The sequence below is a fragment of the Anthonomus grandis genome, chromosome 10 (assembly GCF_022605725.1).
Source record: "Anthonomus grandis grandis chromosome 10, icAntGran1.3, whole genome shotgun sequence".
Taxonomy (NCBI): Eukaryota; Metazoa; Arthropoda; class Insecta; order Coleoptera; family Curculionidae; genus Anthonomus; species Anthonomus grandis.
Window position 1 is genome coordinate 131,775 of NC_065555.1, and position 12,453 is coordinate 144,227.

Here is a 12,453-nt window from a genome sequence, read left to right on the forward strand (position 1 = left end):
ATATACAGGGTGTCTCTAAAAGGGCTCCTAGGATATATTGCTGATGTTAAAATATTTTGGACATAATAATTGGACACCTATTTCAGCGTTTATCGAGATTTGTACAAGAGAAAAAAAAATACAGGAAAAGAAATTTGAGAAAATGTCCATAACTTAAAAAATTGATCGAATACAATTTGGAAAATTTGTACAAATATTCTATGAAAAATTTGGTTGGACACCTATTTCAGCGTTTTTCAAAATTTGTACAAGATTTTGAAAAAAAAAAATTTTTGGAAAAAATTCATCGAATACCTATTACTAGAGAACTTGTCTTGTGTATAAATATAAGACCCTCTCAGAACGAATATTTATAAAAATTCTCTCTCTTCAGAAAATGCAACTGCAACTGCCTGGAATAATCAGTAAATTTTTCCCTTATTCCAGGCAATTGAAGCCAATTTAACCTCACAAAACTCAAATATGTCTTTTTTAATTCATGATGCCCTCGTAATAAAATTTAATATTTCACAATTAGAGTGCTCTTGTTGCAACAGTGACGCGACTGATGACAACTACTGTCAACACGTCAATAGTAAATCCTGCAGTAGTAATAAAACTTAGTCAAACTTAACGAAATGTTATTATTATTTCACCATTGCAACATAATATTTCTTATAATTATTATAAGGCACTCGTTGCTTTATAAAAGTGGCAACGTCGCACAGACGTCATGCATCCAATTCAGAGGCGAGGCAGTAGTGGCACCAAATTTAAAAGAATTTTATTCCTTTATTCAATGAATTTTTCAATTAGATAGATACTCGGTAATTTGTTAATAAATATGATAATTATTATACATAATCTTGACATTACAATAGGATAGTTACTAATGTACTAGAGTGATAAGGTTACGGTGGATCAAAAATTGCCTGTATAGTACCACGAATGTGATTTTCTTTCAGATAATAAAAAAATATCGAAATAAGTATGGCTCATTGCCACTTTATAAAATAAATAAGATTACTTAGTATTTATTGGCTTGATAAGATTTTTTTTTGTGACGCAAAAAATTAATTATGAATCACGACCTTAAGGATATTTTATAAATTAGTCAAAAGAAGGAATAATACGGAAAATTCAGTGTACAAATGGTTGTTTGCTTTTTTATTTATCCAATATAAATTTATTTAATTAATTATGTTTGAGACAATTAAGGAGAAATAATTGATGGTATTATAGAAATATTCTATTCCTATCATAACATCAAAATAGTATTAAATGAAAATATCCTGGTATTATATAAATGATTCTATATAGTTCAAACTAAGGGAAATCTGTACTTCTTTGAAAATTATTGTTTCAAGTTAGGTTAGATTAAAAGTGTCGTGCGTGACATTGCTGTGAGTTTATTGCCAATAAGATTTGTTCCAACTCGAAGTTGACCAATTTAAAACCTACCTAAAAAAGGGCCCTAAATGTGCCAATTTTTTGTCGATTTCGATGAAATTAGGTTTAAAGTAAAGGGTTTTTAATGGAGAACAAAAAAGGTTTCTATGAAAATTTTGTTAAATCTAATGGTTTTTGAATGAAAATATTAGGAAAATATACAGGTTTTGAATGTATATATTTGTTCCAAGTCGAGGTTGGCCAATATTCCAAAAAAATTGCCGTAAATTTGCCAGTTTTGACCCGATTTTCATGAAGTTTGATTTAAATGGAGAAGTTTTTAGTTGGGGACAAAAAAGGTCTTTATGAAAATGTTGATAAAATTAGTAGTTTTTAAATAAATTTGTTCCAACTCCAGGTTGACCAATTTTCCTAAACAATGGCCGTAAATGTGCCAATTTTTGGTCGATTTCGATTAAATTAGGTTTAAAATAAAAGATTTTTTATGGAGAACAAAAAAGGTCTCTATGAAAATTTTGATAAAACTAAAGGTTTTTGAATGAAAATATTAAGAAAATGAATAGTTTTTGAATGTATTTGTTTGAAGTCAAGGTTGGCCAATATTCCAAAAAAAATGGTCGTAAATATGCCAATTTTGATCCGATTTTCATGAAGTTTGATTTAAATGGAGAAGTTTTTAATTGGGAACAAAAAAGGTCCTTTTGAAAATGTTGATAAAATTAGTAGTTTTTAAATAAATTTGTTCCAACTCGAGGTTGACCAATTTTCCTTAACAATGGCTATAGATGTGCCAATTTTGGCCCGATTTCGATGAAATTTATCTTAAATTCAACAATTTTTAATTAGATAAAAAAACTTCTATGTGAAAATGTTAGGAAAAAAGTTTTGGTTGTCACGTAACCCTAAAACTCAATATATCAAAAACTTTCAAAAAATTAATAATTATACCCTAAGCCAAACCCAAATTTGATTGAAATCGAGCAAATACCAATCAAGTTTAAAAAAAAAATAAATTACACACATAAAATAATAATATCCATTAAATCCCTTAAATTGGATTTTTTTTTTATCATTAGGACCCACTGTATTGTTATTTTTGTTTAGCAAAATGCCTTGGATATAATTGAAATAATACACGGTAAATCCTGAAACGTCAAAACATTGCCGAATTATCACGGCTAAAAGAGCCCGATTTGGTAAAATATATGTATATATTCGGATTCTCCAGAGTCTCTTGAATAATTCCATACCAATTTCAGGGAAGTTCTGAGCTATTTTAAGCATTTTATCAATGAAATTAGGAAGCAAGTCCGAGTCAATTCATCCACGTTGACGGCATGCTGTCAAAACCGCCGTAAAACTCGGCATTAAAATCGCGCATAGACGTCAAAATCGACCATTTTCAGACGATGATTTCGGGTATAAAAAAAGGTTTTTACCTTATGATTTGTACATGGAAAAATAGTTTAAAGCCTTAGGAACAGTTTAACATCAATTCTGGACCGATTCCAATCGGTTTTAGTAGTTAAATTTCGATTATAAAAAGGGTCTTATTTTAGGTGGAAACGGGCGAAAATCGCCGGTTTCGCTGCCATGGAGACGCGTACTTGTTGGGTGACCACATTAGTTTTTATACCCTGATCATCGGGCCCGGTGGGGTACCAATATTCAGCTGACCCATATTTTGAGATCTTTCATGGAAAATTGCATTTTCTTGGAAAATTGTGATATTTGAAACAAAACGGTATTTAGTGGATTATAGCCAGATAAATTCCGCGTGTCTGAGGGCAAAAATGGTCTTCGTAGGTGGCATAGTCATTGCGGTATAAGGCGTCAAAGTCAAAAAGTAGTGTAGAGCAAAAACTACTCTACGTAGATGATTGTAGAGTGTGTCAAAAAATTGGTTTTAAAAGGTTCTTTAAATGCTCCAATTGAATGAAACCTCTAAGTGCCGCCACTAAAAAGTTATTAATATTTGAAGAAAAAAAGCGTAAAAAAGGGTATTTTCAAATGAACACTGCTCACCCTGTATAAACGATAGCCTTAAACTTAAAACACCGTTTTATTCGGAAAGGATGCAGGTTTTTTTTTTAATTTTGTACCTTAAAAATTTTACAGAGAAAAAATTTAAAAAAATCAATTTTTTTGGGTTTTTTTTATTTTTCTCCAAAAAAAAAATATTTTTTCAAAAAAAGTCCTTAATAAAAATTGTAGCACTCGATAAGGCGCACATATCTTCTGTGAGTCACTATTTCCGGAAAGATACCGTTAAACGGAGCTAGAATATCACACGTGTCTGAAACTTTGAGCGTTAAAAAAAAAAACTTTCCGTATGCTGAGAACCAAAAAGTATACAAACCATCTAGAGACCAGGTCTAATCGACCCATTAATTTTCATAAAATTCAAAGAACCGTTGCGACCTGTATCGCGGAAAAAATCGAGCAAAAAAAAAAATTTGCGTTCTAAAGCTTCCCCCTCCTAAATAAAGAAACAAATGAAAAATTTCAGTCGATAGTGTTGTAGCCTCATATATCTAGATTATGAAAAGATAAAAATCACTTCTTTATCCTAATTAGAAAAAAAGTTATAGGTACTTTTATCCGACGAGTCCCGAGGTCGTGCGAAAACTCCCAAAAAGAGCTAGGCTCTTATAACAATTATTGCATTTTATGGCATCAAATTAAATCAATTGTGGGTTAATATTGTTTAAATACGACTCTACTTTAAGTTTAAATAATAATCATTATTTTTGATTTTTTTTTAAAACAGTTCATATTAATGTAGTTTACACCTAATTATCGGTCAAGAATTGGTCCTTTCGTTGCATATTATGTTTGTTCAATTAGATTTCGATCATATTTAAATAAGTTCAGAATATATACTTCAATGATTCTAATGTATATATGCACAAATAAAAATAAGATGTTTATTTATTTAATCACAGTTGCAAATACAGTAGTACCCTGTTGACCCAATGCGTATCCCATTCATACTATGTATCTTTCAGTAATATTGTGTAATTTTTTTTTGTATACATATTTCAAAAGACTGCTGTGCTATAGTGATCCACATTTGATAAATTTGATTGACTTTTTCATGAAAAAAAAGTGACATTTATATTTCTCTTCTGTGACCAATAAATTCCCATGCATATTATATATGTACATACATGCATTCGGTAAAAGTGTAAAAGAGTACCGTTTTCGATGTCGTCACCCAAATTTGGAATATACATACATAACATAGAGAGAAGAGGCCAAATAGGTACGAAAGTACTGTTAGGGAACACGAACGATTGTGGCAGCCATAAAATGGTATATTTTACATATAGACACGAGATTGTATAATTTATCGAACGTCTGTTTTTCGAAAAAAAAATTATTAAAAAAAAAACGATTGCAAAATGATTAAAATGTGGGACATCAGACGGTGAAAAAAAAACGTTTCATACTTGATACTGCCATTTTTGGTAAAGCAATAAGGTTAACGAGAAAACCATATGTTCGTCAATCAATATATTATATATATATATATAGGTATCGCACGTTTTTTTTTTCATTGCATTTTATGCCTTAAACGTACTGAAATGTGACTATTTTTCATTATGACGTTAATAAAATTCAGTCATTAAAAATTTCTTCAGTATAGTTTATGTACAATTGCAGAATCTTAACAGTTTGGACAATACTGTATATCCACGAATTGCTTGCAACAATTTCCAAACACACATTGTATTTACGCACGGCAAGTTTCAATGTCTAATTATATTATGTAGGTACTCACTTTCCAATTGCTAATAAATATATATTTTTTTTATGTTTATTGGATAATAAAAATACAATTAAAAAATGTGATGTGACACCATCGCACACACGTCATAACAATTGAAATCTGTGCAAATAGCTTTCGATAGGAATGGAAAAATATAATTTCAAAAACAATTTTGGATAAAATTTGAAGAAATGTCCATAACTCAAAAAATTGACGAAATACAATTTTGAAAATTTGTACAAATATTCTCTGGACAATTTGATTGGACACCTATTTCAGCGTTTTTCAAAATTTGTACAGAATTTTGAGAAAAAAAATATTTTAGGAAAAAACGTTTTTTTTTCTTCATAAAATTTGAGAAAATGTCCATAACTCAAAAAATTGACCAAATACAATTCTGAAAATTTGTACACATATTCTCTGGACAATTTGGTTGGACACCTATTTGAGCGTTTTTCAAAATTTGAACAAGATTTTGAAAAAAAAAAATTTTTTAGAAAAAAGCATTTTTTTTTTCATAAAATTTGGGAAAGTGTCCATAACTCAAAAAATTGACCAAATATAATTTTGAAAATTTGTACACATATTCTATGAAAAATTTGGTTGGACACCTATTTCAGCGTTTTTCAAAATTTGTACAGAATTTTGAAAAAAAAAATATTTTTTGAAAAAAGCATTTTTTTTTCATAAAATTTGGGAAAGTGTCCATAACTCAAAAAATTGACCAAATACAATTTTAAAAATTTATACAGATATTCTCTGGACAATTTGATTGGACACCTATTTCAGCGTTTTTCAAAATTTGTACAGAATTTTGAGAAAAAAAATATTTTTGGAAAAAACATTTTTTTTTTCATAAAATTTGAGAAAATGTCCATAACTCAAAAAGTTGACCAGATACAATTTTGAAAATTTGTACACATATTCTTTGGACAATTTGATTGGACACCTATTTCAGCATTTTTCAAAATTTATACAGAATTTTGAAAAAAAAAATATAGAAAACATACCCTTGGTCTTATTTGTAAATTACCTAATAAAATAATGTTGATAAGTAGATTTTATTTGTCAACTATAAAGCCCTTAATGTAATTTAAAAACACTATTTTCCCTTTTGGTTTAAGTTTATATGCAGAGATGTATGTACTTAATAATAGAATTTATGCAATGAAAGATCTGTTAAGTGTATTAAATTAATTATTAGTAGTGTCCAATGCAAATAAACATTTCAATTTAAATGCATTGATCAGTTGCAAGCACAACCCACATAGATGACTTCACAATATTTTTATTACAACACAAATATAATTAGCTAAATCTCGATGAAACCCAGATCAAACACTCTGTTTACTTCTGTGAAGCCTAAGTAAGTTATTTTTAAATGCCATGTTAATGGAGAAGGCTATTTTTAAATTAATACAAACAACTTAACCTTAAACCTGCATTTAAATGCTGCGTAAGTAAAGCATTTTAAAGGTTTCTTTATTACATATGACATGGCACATTTTTCTTTAAATGAAATTATCGAAAGTATACCCACCCTTTTCAATTGTGTATTCATAATATTCTGAATCTCGTTCCTAATGATGCTGAACTTCATAATGGTATCAGAACTGAATGTGGAACTGAAGGCGAGACCGGGATAATCTGCACATCTCCTGCCTCGTTTCCTCATTTCCTTCTCAGCTATCACTTCGGTCCTTTCGGACGTACAGCGAAGCTTGGCTAACTCTTCAATTTCGGGGTCGACGTCGACCTTTTCGGTTTCTTGGTCACTCAAACTGGACCCCTCCGCCTCAGGTCTTTCTACCAAAGACATGTCCTCATTATCAAACGAACTCTGACTGGAACTCTTTCGAGGCGGAGTATCTTGTTTACTCTTCTTGGACTTTTTGATTCGTTGATTCTTATCGTTTTTCAAACTTTTCGTTACAATAGGACTACTACTACTGCTATCATTTAAAACTACTTTTTCAGACTTAACTTCTAATAAATCATCATCACATTGAGTTAAATCTATCACGGGTATATCACAATTTACTTGAGAACTGCTGTCAACCCCCGAAACGATTCCCTTGTCCGATTTCTGTTGGTTTTCCGACAATGTTTTGGTTACTTCAGCCCCCCTGTTGACTTTTGTCAACACATTTTCCGTACTGTAAACGCTTAACTGGGGCCCCACTACCGGTTCCAGTATCGGCCTACGTCTGGTACCTTCGTTTCGGGGGTGGTGCTGATGGCCCCTTTTTTTTCCGGACCCAGGGGGGCGATTTGTTGACATTTTTACCACGGGACACGACGTTAACACTCACTTGACATGGCGGCCATATTGGCCCGAACTGACGTTCACGGGAGTGGGGGGCGGGAAATTGAAACGTCACCTCGCGGTGAAAGTTCGCAACATGGATGCGACGTTGTCACGTCTTTTATATTGGCATGAGATGTTTCCTTATAATGACGTTATTATATTTAGATGCCAAGTTGTTTTTAAATAAATAAGTGTACAATTTCAAAAATAGAATTCAATTAAAAGAAAATAGATTAATTAACCACTAATAGTGCAATAATATTTGATTTAATACTCAAATTTTACAAAAAATAAATAAATAAATAAGAAGAGTTTTAAGAAATCGCTTTAATTGCAATTATTTTAAATTAGAAACCCTCACAAGTAAAAACAACCTTGACTATAACAAAAATATGTGTCAAGACTTTTCGCAAACGTTGGCAACCTTGCCAAAAAATATTCACTTCCAAGCGGCAATCACGTCATACATGGCCGTATATTGGGTTGCCTACCGACGTAAGCCACGTTACGAATTTCCGTTAATTAAGCCGTATCGGCAAGTTGACCCAGTTTAGCGTGACGTTTACGTGCTACGTGACGTCACAGGAATAGGAGTAGACCTCGTGACCGAGCCAAATATGGCAACGTCTGAAGTTGCGCCTCGCTATTTTTAGAATGGGGGAAAAGAGAGAGAGAGCGAGAAAGATTCGCGATCGAATATATTCGATATGCTCGTTTTTAGAAGGAAAAACGGTGGTGATTATGTCATTGACTCTCTCTATTGGAATTCCGCGGTGCGTAGTGCATGTAATATTTATTATTCGAGGACAGTTTTATTATTTTGGTTGGCAACTAAGTATGAGAAAAAGACGACACGACTTAAAATCGTATCGAATGGCTGATAAAACTCCGTTTTTGATTTTAACTAATTTGAGACCTCATAAAAAAGTTAGGAAAAACAAGCCTTAGTGTTAACAGCTATCATTAAACATATTATCACTGTTGCCAATTTTATTTAAATAACTTGAAACCCCTTTAAATATCTTTAATGACAGATTTTAACATTGTTGCCAACTTTATCCTTGAACCAGTGATTTAATTGGAGTTATTATTATAGACACTTACGTTTTGGAGAGCCTTTTCTTTCTCTTCCAACTTGGCCATGGCTTGGGTGAGCTGTTCCTGGGTCTGGTCGAGGTCATTTTCAATGGTCTGGATCTTCTTTTGCAGTTGGCGGGCTTCTTCTTCGGCCTTTTAAACAAAAGAGCATACAATTCAGTATAGGGCTTAAGTCAACATTGATAACCGATAAAAACTAATAATTATATATTAATCGTACCTTTTCGGCACGTAAGTTGGCATCCTTGGCGAGTTGCTCGTTGTAGGCGGCACGATCTAACGCGTTGTCTTTTTCGAGCTTCATCGCCTGCATCTTCTTCTTGATCGCGTCCATGGCGGCGAAGTTTTGTTTGAACGGTTACTAGGTATGCAAAAAATTACTTGTTAAAATACAAATAGACAATAAAATAATTATTGTAACATCCTTTGATTGTGGCATGTTAAGAAAAAAAGAAGAGGGGCCCATAAACATAACCTTACCGTTTGGCGTTCTTTAATTTGGAGTGAGTTTTAAATTAATTTTCCTTTATTAAAACCATATTAAGCAGATCCACAGTACCTATTTGATTGTTGGCAGAGATAAAGACCTAAAGGACATCATTCAATTGTTTCAAGCAGTCTTAGCATATCTTCATTGTTATTATAGTGCGGTTGCCATAGCGACGCGACCGTTGGCAGCTGTCAACACGTTATAACCTTATTCAAAGCGGTAAACGTCAAACTTTTTTTACGTCAGCAAACGATAAAAAACACATTATGTGAGTAATTTAAGATTATACATCCTTTTTAGTTAAATATTAGAATAATTACAGTCGGTTTTAGGCAATTTTATAATAACTTAAATTTGCTCTGTATGAAAACAAATATGGCGGCCGTTGTGGGCGGGCTCTGATCTAAGGTATCCATAGCAACGTACTTCAGGGCACGTCCACAACGGCGGCCATATTTGTTTTCATGTTATCCAAAATTTAAACTTTTATTATAAAATGACCTAAAACCGACTGTATATCTTTATATCCTGTATAAAATGTATGCTAAAAGTTGACTTTTTCTGGTCATGGGCAAATTTTCGTGTATATACCGCGACTGAAATGCGAACTGTTAAGATAATATAGGTACTCGTCTTTAGTCCAAGGTGAGCGATATAGGAAAAAGATACACTCGTAAATACCACGAGCTGTACATGGATTTAAAAGCCCGACATGTTCATTCTCTGGGTCAAGAATGGAAAAGTGGTTTCTTGGGCACCGAATTTAGTAAATATATAAATTCATGAATAAATATTACTAATTATTTAATGGTAAGACAAGTGACAACTCATTTGTTTCAGATGTACTCAGAAATAACCGGAAGAACTACGCATTCTACAGTTCATCTTTTATTAAAATTTCGAATAATTTACTAGTGCAAACTATATTAACGAAAGAAGGCTAAAAGATATTTTTAATTAAAGGCCAACGTTGGTGTATTTTTAGACACATTCTAAATAAACGACGGCAGGAGTTTATAATTGATATTGCTAGCAGGAGTGAGACGTTTTTAACACAGAAATCTTCTTCATAAATTTCGTAATAACACACATCAGTTGTATTTTTTTCAAAAACGTGCATCATAGAAATCAATAATAACAACATTTCAGCCACTAGAAATCAAGATATTCAGTTGCCAATAAAAGACAAATTATTTTATTTCTTCCAGGCACTCCAGTGAGAAAAATGTCTATATCTTGATTTTTAGTGTATGGATTTCAATATTTTATTTAGTACTTGTTTGAAAAGCCCTTGGAGTATTCTAGAAATCAATAATTACAGCAATTTAGCCACTAGAAAATAATATATTCAGTTGCCAATGAGAGTCAACTTATTTTATTTCTTCCAGGTACTCCAATTTAAGAAAAATGTCAATATCTTCATATTTCATATATAGAAAAGGCCTTGGAGTATCCTAAAAATTAATAATTACAACATTGTAGCCACTAGAAATCAAGATATTCTGTTTTAGTGTGTGGATATAATCATTTGGTATCCATAGGATAGCTGATTAGTCCAAATGGGGACATCCATTGGATAACCAATGGCTGCCATCCGGGTATTGTTGATAAGTAATAATAATTAAAACAAAAACAATTGGTGCGAACAGTTTTTATAATGTAATGGAAACGCGAATTAATTACTATATTGTATTTTTTTTTAAATATGGCTCAAAGGCACGCAATAAAAGAATAAAAAGAAGTCGAAGAAGAAGAAGAAGAATTGAAGAATCTTCTGCTCGGGTGAAATGAACTTGGCCTCGCGGCGCAAGGTCGTTGCAAACAATGAAGGACTCAATTGGAGCAAAACAAATGTATGCCCGTTTGATTTTTGAAGAAACACCTTGTGTATTTTTGAATCTGTATTAAATAAGAACATCATAACGTATTATTTAAGGGAAAAAAACTATATTATGACAGCTATGAATGTTGACATTTGCAGGAGTGGTCAAATTGACAGCTGTCAAACTTTAATGGCCTAAGCTCGCTTGATGGCATATAGTTTAGTAGTTTGTTTTATTATAGATGGTGCCCCTTTGAGCTTCATGTGGCAACTACAAAATGTTTTAGAAAAAAATAAAATATCGTAAATTTAAGGACCTTTTTAAAAATGACGATATTTAGCAAATGCCCTAAATGTTTTCATAAATTGCAAAACAGTAAGAAAAACTTACCCCTCTCTATAAATTGTAGATAAGTAAACTAAAAACAAAGGAACTTACCTTAAAGAAAAGCAAAAAGAATCGAAATTAAACGATAACCGGGTGGTGTACGTCGTTGGTCGGTATCTAGACACGCAACGCGGTGGTTACAGAGCGACTAAGAAACGCGAGTTGGCGCCGCTTTTGCTCAGATCAACTTACGCGGGTCGCCATTCCGGGCAGGGTGATGGCCCCCCCTGGATCCCCTCCTCACCACCGCGTCCCTCCTCCCTTCCTGTTAGACACCGAGAATAGCACGGGAGGTGAAAGAGGAGATGACGATCGGCGACACCAAAAAGGTTTCAAAGCCAAATATCCTAAAGAGGGAGCTATAAATTCAACCCTGAGTAGTTTTTGTTTTTATTCATTTTTTCGAGAGCTTGTGAGGTCAATAATAACAAATTAAAATAAATAACGATTTTCTGCTGTAACAGGTTAAAATCAGAACAGTTGATAGAGGATTTAATTCAAATTTCTCGCTAAAATAATCTGAGGTGTCAGCAGCGTCACTAATTAAATGTTAAATAACTGTCAAATGTCAACGTTTCACAGGTCCAATACATCTGAGACCTATATATGATTTTTATTTTTTTCGTTTTGTATGGATGAAACCGAATGTGGTATTATGACACAGTGACATTGACCAGTTTACACGAGCCGAAACCTTGATAATAAAAATGCAATTTGACCGACGCCAACGCAAATGGCGCCAAAAATGTGCAAATTCCGCCCCATATATGCACAAATATCCAAAATATTTCGATAAAAATAAGTAATTTTTTCGAAAAAAGACATTTACTATAATATAGTTTTTTTTTTAATTGCAATTGGTATTATTGGTTTTATATGCCTTATAAGGAACCGTAATTAAGTGGTACAGTCGGACAAGGGCATCAGCTGCTCCCGTTTTATCTCTTCGACGATGTCAATACTCACGTGAATCATAATTTATTTTTTGATTAACGTGACTCGTATATGTGACGAAAAGTTCACAAAAGTGATTGTTCCTTTACATTATATGAGACTTAGTCATTCAAATATTAGACGGCTTAGAAATGAATAAAAGAAAATACGCGGTAGAATGACATTTTTCTAAATACTATTCTAATATATGGCTAGAATACTAGTATACTGTCATAGGTATACTGGTATAGTT

General features: G+C 32.4%; 1 protein-coding gene across 14 annotated transcripts in view; it reads right to left on the reverse strand.

The window, feature by feature from the left end:
- Positions 1 to 11,481, reverse strand: part of LOC126741524 (tropomyosin-2) — a 37,258-nt gene extending 25,777 nt beyond the window's left edge. For 5 of the 14 annotated variants that reach the window (XM_050447969.1, XM_050447970.1, XM_050447976.1 and 2 more), the window contains exons 1-3: positions 11,319 to 11,481; positions 8,788 to 8,928; positions 8,574 to 8,699 (exon numbers count right to left, since the gene is read on the reverse strand). In XM_050447969.1, the coding sequence (XP_050303926.1) occupies positions 8,574 to 8,699; positions 8,788 to 8,901 (240 nt within the window). In that variant the 5' untranslated portion in view covers positions 8,902 to 8,928; positions 11,319 to 11,481. Of the gene's footprint in view, positions 1 to 6,701; positions 7,549 to 8,573; positions 8,700 to 8,787; positions 8,929 to 11,318 lie in introns of those variants that run through there. The other 9 variants (XM_050447964.1, XM_050447965.1, XR_007662204.1 and 6 more) reach the window with 8 other exon arrangements.
- Positions 11,482 to 12,453: the final 972 nt, after the last annotated feature.